At 38.2% G+C, this 17,311-nt stretch overlaps 2 protein-coding genes across 4 annotated transcripts in view; both read left to right on the forward strand.

Moving 5' to 3' along the window:
• Nucleotides 1-17,311, forward strand: part of FAM241B (family with sequence similarity 241 member B) — a 223,850-nt gene that overhangs the window by 24,306 nt on the left and 182,233 nt on the right. The window lies entirely within an intron of this gene.
• The window catches only part of HK1 (hexokinase 1), a 46,288-nt gene that overhangs the window by 16,262 nt on the left and 12,715 nt on the right, over nucleotides 1-17,311 (forward strand). For both annotated transcript variants that reach the window (XM_087964067.1, XM_087964068.1), the window contains exons 3-10: nucleotides 3,472-3,620; nucleotides 7,959-8,078; nucleotides 9,230-9,325; nucleotides 10,363-10,462; nucleotides 10,547-10,730; nucleotides 11,679-11,834; nucleotides 13,305-13,538; nucleotides 15,757-16,061. In XM_087964067.1, coding sequence (XP_087820193.1) covers nucleotides 3,472-3,620; nucleotides 7,959-8,078; nucleotides 9,230-9,325; nucleotides 10,363-10,462; nucleotides 10,547-10,730; nucleotides 11,679-11,834; nucleotides 13,305-13,538; nucleotides 15,757-16,061 — 1,344 coding nt within the window. The remainder of the gene's footprint in view (nucleotides 1-3,471; nucleotides 3,621-7,958; nucleotides 8,079-9,229; nucleotides 9,326-10,362; nucleotides 10,463-10,546; nucleotides 10,731-11,678; nucleotides 11,835-13,304; nucleotides 13,539-15,756; nucleotides 16,062-17,311) is intronic.

The raw sequence follows: 17,311 nt of genomic DNA on the forward strand, positions 1-17,311 counted from the left end.
TTTTGTGGGGAAACACTTTCAATAGTTTTACAGGTAGTCCTCAACTTACAGTCACAATTTAGCTCAATATTTCTGTTGCTAAGTGAGACATTTGTTAAATTAATTTTCCCTCATTTTACGACCTTACTTGCCACGGCTTTTAAGCAAATTGTTACAATTGCAGTTGTGAAGTTAGTGACACGGTTGTTGAGTGAATCTGGCTTCCCCATTGACTTTGCTTGTCAGAAGGTTGCAAAAGGTGATCACATGACCTTGGGACACTGCAGTCGTCATAAATATGAGTCAATTGCCAAGCATCTGAATTTTGATCACATGACCTTGGGGGGGATGCTGCAACAGTCGTAAGTGTGAAAAACGGTCATAAGTCACTTTTCATGTCATTGTAACTTCAAATCTCACTAAACAAACTTAAATTGATACTTAATGCTCTTTCCTTCCTTCTGCCTCCCATGTCACATGTACACACACAGAAAGTTTTGATCTCTTTATACATGAAAAATTTAGTATAACAAATACGTCTTTTTTTAAAGTTTAGCCTTTCATAATAATGTTTTTCAATCAGCTTAGCTCTGCTGAAATGGTTCTTAAAGTTTTTGTAGACTTTAAAATTTATTATTTTTTATTTATTTGTCAAAAGCTTGCAATACAACAGAAACAAGAATAAATATAAGTTTAAATACAAGAAATAGGAACTAATAATTGGGGACAATAGGACAGGGTTGGTAGGCACGATTGTGCACTTATGCCCCTTAAATATGAATTATAACTGGGAGATTCCTGGAAGGCTGTATAAGGGTGTACATACTTTTGAAAGAGTTGCTTTGCACCAGTGCATTTGTAAATATGAAGCACTTTTTGGAGCATTAAAGCAACCACATCTTTTGCTAGGTTTGTGCAGACACTTTGAAGACTCTCCCTGGTTGCTTCTGTAGATGTGTGCATATGCAGAAAACACAACCCTGGGTGTCCTTAAGTGATTGTGCATGTATACACCTATGGGGGTAGCTATAGAGTGCTTTCAGAAGAATTGAATGTACCTTGCAATGGATACAATTCATTCAATGCATCAGAGAAAGATGCTTTATTGATGTATCCTTGCTTTGCAGAGCACCTTCATTCCCCTTAAGCACTTATTATTTGGACCTTTCAGTCCTGATGCACTTCCTCAGTGAACTTTAAGTACTGACTACATCAGGATGGCTGAGGAACTCTGAGAGTTGAAGGCCACAAGTCTTAAAGTTGCCAACGTTGGAGGCCCCTGGGCTACATTATGGCTGTGAGCTTGGTTGGAGTCATTTGACTTCCAACCTCTCATTTCTTAATCACTTTCAGAAATCACTTTTTTAAAACCTAAAGCCATGTTTTATTAGAGCACTGGTGGGTCTCCTACAATATTTAGCCAAAGTAGTTTAAAATCCTTGACTTACAACTACAGTTGGGACCAGAATATCCATTGCTAAACAAGGCGTTAAGTGAGTCATGCCCAATTTAAGACAATTTTTTCCCATAGTTTTGACTTGTTTTTTAAAAAAATATTTTGTTAATAGACAAAAGGATGATAAGAATGTTGATATCAGAAAGTTACAAATAGGCTAAGAGTCCATATGGATAAGATTTTTCCAAATTAGGTATACGAATCCTTTCCTTGGGAAAATATTTTGAATACTTAAATTAAAATGAAAGGATGGTACTTTGAAGGCTGGACATTAGAGGGCACCAAAAGGAACTAAAAATTACAATTAAAAGGAGAAGAACACTGAATTTGATTTACAGAATGCAGCAAAATATTTTAATATTGGATATATTGAAGGATATACAAGAATGATTTGGGGGGGAAATGCTACATTGGATTTATAAATAAAACTGGTTGGTGTTTTAATAATTGAAAGGAATATACAGACAACAGACCTAGAAAGTGATTTGGATAGTTTTCATATTTTGATTTACAAAGATGTTTTGTTCAGGTTTTGAAAGGTTTTGTGAAAAGGGCCCAAAAGTGAAAAGGAATCAAGGTCTAGGACAGTATTTGAATGGATTAATGATCAAAATTGTTAAAAGTAAAAGGAAGGAATATAAAGTTGGTTTATTTAATTAAGGTTAAAAATAGATACGTTGTTATCTCTGGTAACAATGGATTTTGGCTGACCAAGGACTGGATGATGATGCTTTAAAGATTTGTTTATAGACAAGAGAAAGGGAAAAGAGTTTATTTACTGTATTTTAAGAGAAAGTGAAAAGTTTCTAAAACTGTTTAAATTTATTATGAAGGGGGAAGTAATTTCTTTATACCAGCGGTCCCCAACCTTTACGGCATGGTGGCCTGGCAAGGGGAGGGAAACTGGCCAGGTGCAAGTGATGGGCTGGCGCGCATGTACATGGGCGCTCTCAACAGCGTGCGCAATTCGAGCTGCATGCATGCACGTGTGCTGGCCAACAGCTCACATGGCCCAATAGTGAGCTATGGCCTGGGGGTTGGGGACCCCTGCTTTATACATTTCTCCTCCTCCTCCTCCTCTTCTTCCTCTTCCTCCTCCTCCTCTTCCTCTATTATTTTTTTCTCTTTCTATTTTTTTTTAATTAGTATTGTTGTAATTGTAATCCTTAATAAAAGTATTGTTAAATCCTGATATAGTGCTATTCCTGGAAATATTAAATGTGGTTCCTCATTTGGTAACTTCATAAGATGTTGTCCACCAGCAAAATTGATTCTGATTAAATTATGCAGTCTTTGGAATAACAGTTGAATATGCTGTTTTATTACTATATTTTCTTCTATCTCTTTTATCTTGGAATTAGATACTTTATTTTATTTTTTTATATGGTTGTAAGATTAAACAATAAACTATCCATTTATTTTGTTGTTGTAAAATGATAGCAGGTTATTTTAAAACTGGGAAACTAGTCTTTTTAATATTAAAACATGGTTAATATAATGGAACACTTTATTTCATATGCATTGGAGACCTCTGAGAATATAATCTTAGTTAAAATTTCCAGGTGGTTGAAGATGCTGGCTTATCAAAAGAAAATAGTTAAAGGAGTTTGTACTTAAAAGGGGATTGTACTTAAAAAAGAATTTCACATCTTTCCCAGCTGGATTGACATATTAGCTGGAAATCGTATTCCCATCATATCTGTGCTTCTTGTGGGCTGGTGCAGAGCCTGAAAATTTCTGGGGGAAGTTGAAATACATTGAGTGTATAATCTTTTGTATTTGTCTATCTTGTTACAATAATTATGTTAATTGGTTAATCTTAACTTCAAAATGATTCAAGATTACCTATTTCGGTCCTATTGAGGGAAATGTTCTCAGTTGATATATCAAGATCAAAAAATGATAATTTCCTAGGTTAGAAAAGATAAGAAGCAGATCTGCTCGTGTAGCCCACTAATGGTATTTTACTTTAATGGGTGGGAAAATTTAAATGCCTACTTCTAATGGCTAAAGTGACATCTGTTTCTTCCCAACAGAGAAAGGAGATTTCATTGCTCTGGATCTTGGTGGGTCTTTCTTCCGAATTTTGAGAGTAAAAGTCTCGCGTGAGAAAAAGCAGATGGTGCAAATGGAAACGGAGATTTATGAAACGCCTGAAGATATTATGCACGGCAGTGGAACACGGGTAGATTCTTCTTTAAGTATATAATTAACATTCTGAATACTTCCCATGTTGCTTGTTATGTTGAGTTCATCTCTTGTATTTTCTGATACTTAATTTTGAAAGGAAAAACAAAATTAATTTGTTATTTTAATATTCAAGGAAATGGAATATTAAAAATCCTAAAACATGTTTCTTGACAACTTAGAAAATATATTTTGGGATAAATTTCCTCTCATCATTTTCTTGTTGAAAAAAATGTGCTGAACTCCAGATTTTATTACAAAAAATGTCCTTTTGTAGTAATTTCTTCTAGTTCACCTATTACAAATATGGCTGTTTAGCATAGAAAAGTAGAGTGTACATCAAATATGCAGTGAAAGCTTGCTGAACTAGCAGACAGACAAGTCTCTATGATGAGTGTGGATATATTGGCATAGCTGTGAGCTAAAATATATATTTTTTATTCTGTTTCTTCATATGTTTTTATATCCATCTTTATTTTTCTTTACTGTATCCTGGGATGGGTGAGTATGATTAAACATTTTAAAGATGTGACTGTTTAGAAGAAAATTTTTCACTACAGTGCTTTAGGTAGCAATCCTTTGCATGCTTACTTGAGAATAAAAAATTAAATATTTTTTAAAGTTGAACTTGATTCCAATAACTTCATGGATACATCCATGTGAATTTTGGGGGGAACAGAGTAGGAATACCTGTACTGGTTGCAGAATTCTGCAGTCACATCATTGCAATTTGTGCTGGTTGTTTGGTGGTTTCTGACAAAAAGATCTGTTTGTAAGAATGGGTTCGCAGTTAGGAAAGCAGGGTTGCTTAAAGACCATGGATTCACTTAATGACTGCTGGATTCAGTCAACTTATAACCATAATGACTTACAACCAAAATGTATATTGTAACTGACCAATTGTGGTCATAAGTTGAAAACTATCTGTATTCCAACTTATAACATTACTTGAAAGGAATAAGAGAGATCTAGCGTATTTATTAAAAGTATTGGCTGCTCAAATATTGTAATATATTTGATCTGATTTGATTAAAAATAATAATAAGCAAAATATAAACAAGGTTAGAGGTGCCTGAACATATTGCTTTGGTTCAGATGGTATAAGTAATAGAACAACCATAGGCAAATGGGTGTGTTTGCACTAACCAACTTTTGTGTTTAAGCATGCTGTGTGAACCCAGTCAGTGGGTGTTACAAGGGAATTTCTACAAGAGGGCCAAAGCAGTCTGTTTTAGGGAAAGAGGTCAGCAAGGAGTAAACTTTATTTTCATATCTAATTCACCTTTGCCTGATTGCCATATGGTGGATCTTCTGTGTTTATTTTTTATTTTTTACCAAAGGACTTTTCTGTCTCGATCCCTATGTATACATTTTGCAGCCAGCAGCTCAAGCTGCGGACATTATATGGATGGTTGGTGAAGCCAAGGAAGGCAGGAGAATTTCTCCTACTTCCTCCACTTAAATCTCTTATGTAAGTTAAAGAATTGGTATCTGCTATCACTGATGCTGCTTTTTTTTTTGAAACCTACATGACACCATCCATTGCCATTTCTTTTCCTTTTCCCAAGATGTACATTCATGATTGGGGTTCTGAGCCCTGGCAGCATGGCTGTTGAGCCTAAAGAACGATGATTTGGCCTGTTTGGCAATGGCGCTCTTCTCTGGCATCCTTTGGCATTGCTAATGCAAAAAATTCTTAGTTTGAGACGATTGATGCCAAGATTATTTCTGTGTTTGTTGCCGACTGGTTGCTTCCAGCATGATCGTGGCAGAATGAGAAAGCATCTTTGATGGTACTATGATCGAAGATTCTGATTTGCGTCATGGATTGTTGGCATCACACAATTTGTTATTTAGCAAGTGTAACAGCTGATAATTTTTCAGCAGTGACTTAAAAGCTATGTTAGCGGATGAACTATAATAGTGATGAAAACCCCTTTGGACTTGGTATATTAAAAAGTGCCTAACTTGACACCACAGCTTCCCCCCTGAATAAAAGAGAGACAATTCCCTATCTTCCTACCCCTGCTATACAATAGTATATGGCGCACTGTCTTGGACATTGACACTAGGTTACCATGAAGCAGTGCCAAGGTTGGTCCCAAAGTAAGAATCCTCAATTTCAGCCATAGTACCACTGCTGTCGCCAAAAAGGCTGCCTTGTTCTGACCAAGGCTTATTGAGACACTAACAAACACACACGTTAGTCCCAAAACCCTTTTTTCTTTATTTCAACGGCTGTGAATTTTATTCATCCACAGCCCATAATGAGTCTCAAAACAGTTTGTAAATAGTCCCATGGAAGTCTGCCAAAGTCCTTCAGGATAAGTCTGATAAGCATGCACCTTTATCTTCCTTGAAATGCTGCCAACGACTAAATTTCCAATGAGTTATACAAGGCCAAACGGAGCACAAATTCAACAAAGCTTCAGGTTTCGAACCGACCATTTACAAACAAAATTGCTTCCTGCAAAGTTTCATGTCCCTTTGCACTTCCTTTATACCTTATGGGAGAGGCAATCACCTCCAAGCCTTACTCCCGAACCACCCCCTTTGTCTTAACTGCTCTTGCCTTCTGGCAGCTCTGCGCATGCATGCACTGGGAAAAGGCTCCCCTTGTTCCTCTGGCTCGCTGCTGTCAGATTCTGGAGGCTCTGGAGTCAGCACATAACTCCCAGATGGCCCTGGCCCCATCTCTATATCGGACTGGCCCATGTTCCTCCCCACTGTCCAATTGTGCTGTCGTCTCCACAGGCTGCCGGCAGACCACAACGTGTCTTATGCCATTCTCCAAGGCGTGAATGCCTTGTGGAAGTGTGCCGTTTCCCCCACAAGCCCAGTGCTGTGTACTGCTTACCTTCAGGTGGTGGTCTCTTTCTGTTGATAGACCTCTAGGGGTACCCGAGGCTGCTGTGGTCACAAAAGGTCTTCATTCTTGGTGCAGCAGCTTTGGAGGATGCTCTTCCATGACGCCTGCAGTCTCCGGAAAACTTGTGAAAGCACACTTATGTTTTCACATGATTTTCAGAGGCTCTGGAAGCCAAACAATTTCTCAAGGGACTAGAGGCTGCATGAGAATGGGGCATGCTTTTGAGTGTAGTCATTAGGTGTTGGTGAACATTGGCATAAATGCTACTGTAGTATTCCATACAGAACATTGTGGTGTGTCAGTCTTGACACACATGTATTAGGTTTGCCATCAAAGATATATCAGTTCCCAGGTTGGATATTCTATTCTTTTTTTCTTTTCTTCCCATGAACGAAGGTCAAACCATTTAAATTAATGCATTATGACTTGCCATTATTTTCAGATTTGATTCTATTTGTCAAATGACATTTGATTCCCCGTGATTTTTAATTACACATAACAATTTGGGAGACTTAACAGATCAAATCACATTAAGACCATCATGTTTTGTTGTTGTTGTTTTTTTGAAAAAAAATCAGAACAGGAAACATTATATTGGTCTTCCCTATCAGGCACTATTAGGGTCACAGCTGCTCTGGAATTTTGAAGTCTTGGTGCATCTGGAAGATGAGATGGCCGTATTACATCTTTGACTTTGCTGAAAGTGTACAAAAAAGGATTTTTTTTCCTGAACATCGAGGGAAAATAAACGAGAAGAATGTGGTTAAAGAGCTTTGTAAAAAATGAAGTAATTTGTGTTTTGCTTAACGAAGAAGATAGTTCAGCCATATTATTGTACTGGGCTGCTAGTTCCTATTCCCCTATTGTAGCGCTTGTTGTCCTGTCCAGCCTTTTTCATAGCATGGGAAGAAACACAGCCTTGAAATCATTTTCTAGTCAAACTCTACATCATTTGCCTGCGTTATGCTGCATTAAATACACACCCATTTTGCATGTTAAATATTCAGCAATTTCTGGGTGTACTTTTGAAAAATATCAGATTTTTTGCATGGGATCGATATTCTGGGTAAATAGAAAAACGCATTGCTGAAATGCCATAGCCTAGGAAACATTGGACTTGGCCTCCTTAATAAAGAAGATCACACAATTACTTCCCAATACCACAATATTTATAAGTGGATCAGGAATACTGTATCAGATTTGGTTTACTTTTTTCAGGGAGGTGCTGCTTTCTAAATTCCATGATGATGATTATTTTTTGTTAAAATGTAATATATATAAAAAAGAAATTATCTGGAGTTGTGGTCTCCCAACAACAATGAAATAATCAACTGTTGTTACGAAAGTAATGGTTCTTTAATTATTTTTCTCATTTTTATATTAAGGCTTGTAATACATTTCTACTAGTATAATTAATATTATTAGATTACTTAACATTCTTTTGTCTTTATTTTCCTTCCTTCTCAGCTTTTTGATCATGTTGCTGAATGCCTGGGAGACTTTATGGAGAAACAAGAAATTAAGGACAAGAAATTACCTGTTGGGTTCACATTTTCATTCCCATGTAGGCAATCTAAACTAGATGAGGTATGTCTAATCACAGGTTTGCAAAACCTATGTCGTGGGTAGAAACTGCTTTGATAAATTGGATGCACTCACTCGAACTCACAGACTTAGCTTTCTAATATTGCTTGGGAACTCTGTATCAAGCCAATAACTGTTATTGCGTGCCTATCACAGCTTTACAGGGTGATTTCATGGTTCTTCTTAGATTAGTAGGATTAAGCTTATAATAGAGGATGATTTATAAGCAGCCTTTGGAATCAACAGTTGTATGAGATCCTAGAAAGGTGTTCTTAATGTATTATGTGATATGTCACTGAGTACCTTCTGAACTATTTAGAACTACAGAAGAGGCAATTAAAGTTGTAATAGATTTGTATCAACAAATTTGGAGTGAAATGGTATGATCTACAATTTGAAAAAAGTTGTGAACACCAAAGAAATAGATACCCAATTACAAAATCATTAAGTTCATTCTTAATGCTAGCCAAGTGGAACTTGAAGTCCACACAACTTCAAGTTGTCAAAGTTGAGAAATACTGGTGTAAATGATGCTAGGATATGTGTGTATGTAATTGGGAATTATGAAGGATAAAATTGTATAAGAATGAGGAAAATGAGAGAGGGATTTCCCTGACATTTGTATAATTTAAACACACAGCAAATATAAAGAATGGCAAAATGGAAAAAGATGGGAAAACTTAACAATTTGAGATTGTTAAGGAATCGAACCTGATTTGGTGCCACTAACCACTTATTATGTAAATATGGCCAAGTTTGCTTATTTGCTTTTGAGGATTTTCAAAAAGGTGCTTGCTGGATGTATCAGAAGATGGTTGAGGTTTTATTGGGGCAGAGGCCTCCAAACTTGGCAACTTTAAGGCTTGTGGACTTCAACTCCCAGAATTCCACAAGTTGAAGTCCACAAGTCTTAAGGTTGCCAAGATTGGAGACCCTTGTTAATTAGGGCTTTCTACTGAACTTTTACACTTTCTTAGCTGGAAGAATCTGACAATATAATCAGTAAGTGGACATGCAGTAGATTTACTGATATTTGAACAGATTTTCCATTATTTTAAACTATTCCAGCCCACCTCTCAAAAATAAGCGATGTGTTGGTGGAAAGAAGGGCCACGAATGTCTTGGCTAGTGTGGTAATAGTTTAATTTTTCTAGGGTGTTCTGATTACCTGGACAAAACGTTTCAAAGCAAGTGGTGTTGAAGGAGCTGATGTAGTGAATCTCTTAAACAAAGCCATTAAGAAACGTGGGGTAAGAATGTATTTCGGCTACCTATATAAAGCATATATGTATTGACTGATTTCAGACATACATTGTTAGATGAATTAGATCTCTTTTGCTGTTGTTTCTCAGTGTCATTGGAAAATAGCAATAGCACTTAGACTTATATACCGCTTCACAGTGCTTTTACAGCCCTCTCTAAGCAGTTTACAGTGTCACTATTTTGCCTCCAACAATCTGGGTCCTCATTTTACTGACCTCGGGAGGATGGAAGGTTGAGACAACCTTGAGCCGGTGGGACTTGAACTGCCAAACTGCTGGCAGATGGGAGCTAGCAGAAGTAGCCTGCAGTACTGCATTGTACTCACTGTGCCACTTGTTTATTTAAGAGCATTTTTATTCCTAGTGAAATTATTCAATGAGTCAATATAATTGTCGGGCTGATTTCTATGTTAAATATATTCAAATAGGCAAAACTGCCATTGCTTTAAAGCAGGGTGTCCAACCTTCACCACTTTAAGACTTGTGGACTTCAACTCCCAGAATTCCCCAGCCAGAATTCTGGGAATTGAAGTCCATAAGTTTTAAATGGCCAAGGTTGGACACCCCTGCCTCAAACAATCCACCCTGAAGTAACATAAATTATTGCATGATAACTCCACTGACCCATTTTATGTAGAAACAAGTCCATAGATAATCTCCATTGAACGAGAATTATTCTCAAGGCATTGAACATACATTCATGTTAGAATGTTCTTTTAACAAAGCTACAAATCACAGCAGATTTTTTTTATTGGTCCCAAATTGGCTACAACTAGGACTGAGTCACAAATGGGAGAGTTTTTGATGAAGGACTTTTTTGAGAAGAAAATAAGGCTACATTTCAAGGAGACAATCTGTCTTGTGTGTAAGAATAAGAAAAAAATACAAAGCCATAATCTGTTGCCTGACCTAATGATATGCTGGGCATGCCAAAGTTTATGGGGTTTGACATTTAGAATATCCAGATCAACATTGATAATTAATTTTGTCTGATATATAAGAAAATACTCTGTTTCATTCTAAAGGATTATGATGCGGACATCATGGCAGTGGTTAATGACACTGTTGGGACAATGATGACCTGCGGATTTGATGACCAGCGTTGCGAAGTTGGCTTAATTATCGGTACTAATTCTTTGTTCAGAATCACTCATAGTAGAATTTTGGTTTTGCATTTGTGATGACACGATCCCATTTGCTTCTTTTAAGGTACTGGTACAAATGCCTGTTATATGGAGGAAATGAGGCATATTGATCTGGTGGAAGGGGATGAAGGCCGCATGTGCATCAACACGGAATGGGGTGCATTTGGAGATGATGGTTTATTAGAAGACATCCGGACTGAATTTGACAGAGAGATTGATCGAGGTTCCCTTAATCCTGGGAAGCAACTGTAATTGAAGCGATTATATCTTACATGGTCTAATCCTGTGTTTCTCTTTAAGAAGGGGCAGCTTTTAACATGTGTGGACTTCAACTCCCAGAATTCCTTGGCCAGCTATGTTGGCTAGGGAATTCTGGGAGTTGAAGTCCACACATCGTAAAGTAATCAAGGTTGCAAAACATTGGTCTAATCTAAAAGAGTTCCTTTCAGTTTCTTAGCTGTGGGCACCTTTGGACAATTTCTTGGCTAGTTGCATTAGTCCAGGGCTGTCAAACTCGTGGCCCGTGGGCTGAATGCGTCACGTGCTGACCACGTCCATATCCGGTTTAGTGAAGGTGGGAAAAGTCTGAATATGTCATGTGATGCCACCGTGACGACATGAGTTTGACAGCCCTGCATTAGACCATCAGCATTTAATTTATTAATTACTTACACCCATTGTAATTTGCACAGAACCAATAATTATTACTTGGGATTCCTTTCAGTGTTCATATTGTTAGTCTTCCCTACTCTTTTGCCCCAAAGATAGTGTCACTGAAACCCTGTGATGTAATCTAGCAGAAAAGTAACAAAATTATGTAAGTTTTCAGACAAGCTTAATAAAGACGCAAAATGTCTTAAAGGAATTGTCTTATTTTCGAGCATAATGTCATGATATCAGCATCATGCATTTCTAAAGCTTTGGGCTGTTTGAAATAACGCCCCAAAAAGTGAAAACAGATTGCTGTGGTGTAAAAAAAGTTTACATGTAACCCTCAATTTTCAACTGGTTGCCTAGCAAACATTGCAGTTACAATACACCCCCCCAAAGATACTTACAATCCAAAATATGGAACTTTTTACATGAATAAGATTTTATATATAAAACTGCGACCTTATAGATTCTGAGTAGGATGCACTTCTGTGTATTAGTTTGAATGACTGAACACCATTTTATTTTGTGAAACCTCTTTTCAGATTTGAGAAGATGGTCAGTGGAATGTACATGGGTGAACTTGTCAGGCTAATCCTTGTCAAAATGGCCAAAGAAGGTCTCCTTTTTGAGGGGCAAATCACTCCTGAACTTTTGACCAAAGGGAAATTGGAAACTAAGGATGTTTCTGCCATAGAGAAGTAAGTGCTTTAGAAGCTTCCTCTAGGTTTTGAAATGGATTTGATCCATCAGTGGGTTTTAAGAATAATTACTGGCTAACTTAATAGTGCTGTAGATTTGTGCTTAGTTGTAAGTACAGTGGATCCATTGAAATAAATGAGATAATATTAATCACGATTCACTTTAATAACCATTTATTTCATTAGTCAATTGAACACAATCAAACTTGCATTTAATCCATGCTTAAAAAATTTAAATTATAATATTAGCCAGTGTTAATTTTACAGCACTCAAAGATCATTCGAGATGAATCAAGGGTTGAAGATGGCCAGCAATTGCTTATCATTTTAATGAACCTGCAAGATTCTAAATTACAGAAATTGTAAATATTTATTTTGTATTTTTTTTTCTGGAATAGTTGCCATTGTTTTCAGATTGCACACTGTTAAACCTCATTGATGTATATCTGTGAAGTCTGTATCTGAATCTGCTTTTGACTTTACCCTTTGAATGTGTTTCAGGGGGCTTGAGAATTAGACCTGTTTGTTCTAATAATTAGAATTCTGAAGTGTTGATCATATTTGTAGGCCATATTCCAATTATTAGAAGCTCAGATATGGCTCAGTAGTTGTATTTTGTTTGCCAATAACTTCAGGAACAGGCCACAGATTCAAGCATTGAATTTGCATTTATGGAAGTATTTTCTCCTTGTTAAGTCTTTTAAATCTGTTTGCTTCCACAACAGTTTGGGCACTGTAACATCTTTTAATTCATATTGTTACTGACATCCATCCATCCATCCATCCATATCCCTATGTTTTTTGCACAAACACTGTGTTTTATATTATAGCTGTCATGGTATATATTTACATTACTGCATTGTATCTGAAAATTTTCAGTCTGTGCAGAATTGTGTTGGGAGGGGAGGGGAGGACATGTATGGATTGAAGAAAATAATAATAAACATTGATACTAATGCCATTAATAGCAAAATAGTGCGATATATCACTGCAGCAAGGAAGAAATAAAATTTCAATGTATGCCTCAACATTTGATTTTTTTAAAAAAGTTTCTTCCTGTCTGTGTAGCTTATTTAAAGGAAAGACATCACAAATAATGTTCCTGATTGATTGCTTTGTTGCATAATAATGCATAATCAATGCCCTCTTTTCAATTCATTACAGTATTGCAGAACTGAACACTCTTTGAGAAGGTCATTGTCCTTTATAGGAGTTAATGTCCGGTTGTGTCCATCCGGGCTCCCCATCTCTCTCTCTCTCTCTCCCTCTCCCTCTCCCTCTCCCTCTCTCTCTCCCTCTCCCTCCCTCCCTCATGGAATTCCCACGGCACCTTCTGGGAGAGATTGTTATAACCCATTCTCAGATTCTTCCAACATCTCCTGCAACTTGAATGAGTAACTTGCTGTCAGATTGTTGTGTCATTAAATTATGAATTTTAGAACCTCATATCGTGTTCGCTTCTGGTTTTAGGAGCAAGGAAGGTTTGCATAAAACCAAAGACATACTGACACGTCTTGGGGTTGAACCCTCCCACGAAGACTGCATCGCTGTCCAGCATGTGTGCACCATTGTGTCGTTCCGCTCCGCGAACTTGGTGGCAAGTACTCTGGGTGCTATCCTGAATCAGCTGCGGGACAATAAAGGAGTTGGCCGGTTGCGCACCACGGTGGGAGTGGACGGATCCCTTTACAAGATGCATCCGCAGTAAGATCTTGTGCAGTTTCCATAATTATATCTTGGCACCTGTTAAGAGCCATCTCTAGCAAAGGTCAGCCCTGCAGCACATCATGCTGGCATCTGATACTCTGAACTTTAGCTAAATAAACAGAATTCTTCATAGAGAGAAACGTGCAGGCTGGAATCTGAAAACAGTTAATAGAGTCGTTTTTTAATGAGATGGTGGATATATAAATTTGTTAAACAAATAAAGTATTTATGAGGATGCTCCATACCCTTTACACCCTAACAGGGATATCTACTTATACAATATTTGTAAACTGTTTGCCACTTAGGGCCATAAGCATCTCTGTAACATGTAAAACTCTATGGCTTCTATTATATTTTGCTGAGTATTTGTAGAAGAGCAGGTAGAATTGGGGGACTCTAAACTTAAATGTTTACAATCCTTGCGTTACCACAAGAGATCCAAATCCAGCCTCCTTTGAATTCTGTTGATTCTTATCTGGCACCTATTCAGTGCTGACTCTTAGTTGATCAGGTTTTTGTGTCTTAGTTTGCACAAATCTTCTATGCTGCAACTTTACGAACGATCCTGATTCTTCATGCCTGACATTATTCCATGAGTGCACGTGCATGAAGGAATGGGGAAGGTGGCTTCCCATGCTTTCCCCCCCTCTTATCTATTCAGGATCTAATTAACCATTGTATGGAAGATGTTCAAGAAATCCTAGGGTTCTAAGTAATAATAAGGAACTGAAAAATATCTGGAAGAAAACAGTGTGGTCTGTCTATCTGTCTACTCTCCCTCCCATCTATCCATCCATTCTATTTAGGCACTCACCCAACTTCAAACATTGGATTTGGTTAGCACACAATATAATAAACAATAAAATCACAATACAAAACCAAAGAAGAGAGGATCTGGTTGATCTACATAAAAATAGAGACCCAAAGGGCATTCAGCAGGGGGCTCCAGCCATCTTAAGTCAAGGCCCAGGAGACATCCAGGTTTTCAAGGCCTTCTAGAAAGCCAACAGAGTAGGAGTCCTATGGATATTAAGAGGCCCAAGTCATTCCAAAGGGCAGGCATAGTGCAACAGAGAAGGTATGCTTCCAGTAGATGGCCCTGTTTTATCAAAGGCATCCAGAGCATGCCAACTCTGCTGGCATGTATTCGCTGGGCAAAAACAATGGTACGTAGGCAGTTCTTCAAATAATCTGGACCCGTTCCATGCAGGGCTTTGCAGATGATGACTAGCATAGCTGGCTGGAAAATTCTGGAAGTTGAAGCCCACAAGTCTTAAAGTTGCCAAGGTTGGAGACCTCTGATTTAGGTGATCTTTTCTTCATAATGTATTGCTTTGAAAGCTGTAAAAAAATTCATGGTCTGAACCTTTGGAAAGGAACACTTTTATTAACTCGTAACAAACCTTGATTCCACTCCTTCTGCCTGAATGCTTAAAAATTGTATTTTGAAGGAGTTATCTCGATTTTCAGCCCTTGGGAGATAACTCTAATTGTTTTTAATTGTTTTGCTACAGAGGGATTTCTTTCCCCTGAAGAAGTTGCTCGTACCTTCTCTTGTACCTGTTACTCCATAATTCATGCAGAGGCATTTCTCACAACATATGGGATTTTAGAGATAAGGTTTTCTCAGTTTTCTTGAGGGAAAAGCGATGTTAATCAGTTGAACAAAACAGGCAGAGATGACTTTGGCGGGTCTCAATTCCATTGATTTATCCTCAGTTTCTCTGTACAAGTTATGTTGTTGTTCTGTGGGACTAGATAATCTCCTGGAGTTCTCAAATAGTAGTTTTTATTTATTTATTCATTAGATTTTTGTCTTGCCTTTATTACTTTATAAGTAACTCAAGGTGGAAAGGATGCACAATGCTCCCTCCTCCTAATTTCCCCACAATAATCATCCTGTCAGGTGGGTGGGACTGAGAGAGGGTGATTGGGCCAAAGTTACCCAGCCAGTTTTCATATCTAGGGCAGGACTAGAACTCGTAGTCTCTCGGTTTCTAGGCCGGCACTTTAACCACTACACCAAATTGGCTTAGTTACTCCTCGAAACCGTATGAATTGCTTCCATGCCTTTGTACGAGGAGAGAGGCTGGTTAGCATGATGGGAGGGTTGCTGAAGATGGCACAAGGGTGATCCAGGCCTCCGCTGTGAGCTATGAATGTGGTGGTGTTGTGCATTAAACGAAAGATGATTTCACCCCTTCTTGTTCTTTAGATACGCCAGGCGCCTGCACAAAACGATGCGACGCTTAGTGCCTGATTCCGATGTGCGTTTTTTGCTCTCTGAGAGTGGCAGCGGGAAGGGGGCGGCCTTCGTGACCGCAGTAGCTTATCGGCTAGCGGAGCAGCACCGGTTGATTGCCGAGACCCTGGCAGAATTCAAGCTCACCAACGAACAGCTGCTTCAGGTGAAGAAGCGGATGAGGATTGAGATGGAGGCCGGCCTCAAGAAGAAGTCACATGACCACGCCAAGGTCAAGATGCTGCCCACCTTCGTCCGCAGCACCCCTGACGGGACAGGTAGCTCTCTCACGACCTTTAGGGGAGATGGTTTATCTGATGCTGACGAGGTATTTCAGAATACAGCCTCCACAAATCCCAACAAGTATATGATCGTGGTCTGGAATTAGAGGTATGGAAATAAAAAAATCAAAAGAGCCCCAGATTGTTGCAGAACGAAGATTTGTTTTTTTTTTTTAAAAAAAATAAGGCTGGAACTCACCAATCAAAGATCTGCTATTGGTTGGCAATCCACATTCTGTAATTTTCTGAATATTGATACACCTACTTCAATATGCATGCTGGCTAACTGGGGAATTCTAGGATAGTCAGTGGAATGGCGTGCTTCCAAGAGGTTGTGGGTGCTCCATCATTGGAGGTTTATAAAAGTAGGAGGTTAGACTAGAACAGGGGTCTCCAACCTTGGCAACTTTAGGCCTGGAGGACTTCAACTCCCAGAATTCCCCAGCCAGCAAAGCTCCAAGGTCCCTTCTCTGTTATTCTGTGTTCTATTCTGTATCCCTTTCAATTGTAATTGGAGCTGAAGCGCCACCTAATGGTAAACCTTCATATCCGATGCACCTCAGTCATATTCAGCATTGCTCGGCAACCCAAATTTTGTTGGTGTGAGGTGTTAATATTAAAATACTACGTATATGCCTCAACTTTTCTGCATTTTCAAAACATTTTAGGCTGATTAACCATTTGGGAAGATCCATGTTTGATTTTGTTATTTTAAAGCCAGTGAAGTTTTCAAAATGGCTCTATATATAGTATAGATAGTCTAGTCTAGTGAAAAAGACTAGGCACTCCTACGATAGCAGTGTTTCAGTATTTGAGAGGCTGCCACAAAGAAGAGGAGATCTACTTCTTTTCCAAAGTACCTGAGGGTAGGATAAGAAGCAATGGATGGAAATTAATCAAGGAGAGAAGCAACCTAGAACTAAGGAGAACTTTTCCAACAGTGAGAACAATTAACCAGTAGCACAGTTTGCCTTCAGAAGTTGTAGATGCTCCAATCACTGGAGGTTTTTAAGAAGACATTGGATAACCATTAGTCTGAAGTGGTATAGGGTTTCCCGCCTCCAAGGTCCCTTCCAACTCTTGTTATTCTGTTATATTAATTATCTGTATTAATAACTAATATTAATTAATAATCCAGTATCTATTCTTAAGATGACTTATACAGAGAAAGGCAAGGGGGTAGTACAGTATTTTCTTCCTCCAATGGCCAACCTGATATTTATGAGATACTTACCAGCAGGCCACAT

The sequence above is a fragment of the Notechis scutatus genome, chromosome 4 (genome assembly GCF_049901735.1).
Source record: "Notechis scutatus isolate UNSWTSFEM ecotype Mainland chromosome 4, rNotScu1.2, whole genome shotgun sequence".
Taxonomy (NCBI): Eukaryota; Metazoa; Chordata; class Lepidosauria; order Squamata; family Elapidae; genus Notechis; species Notechis scutatus.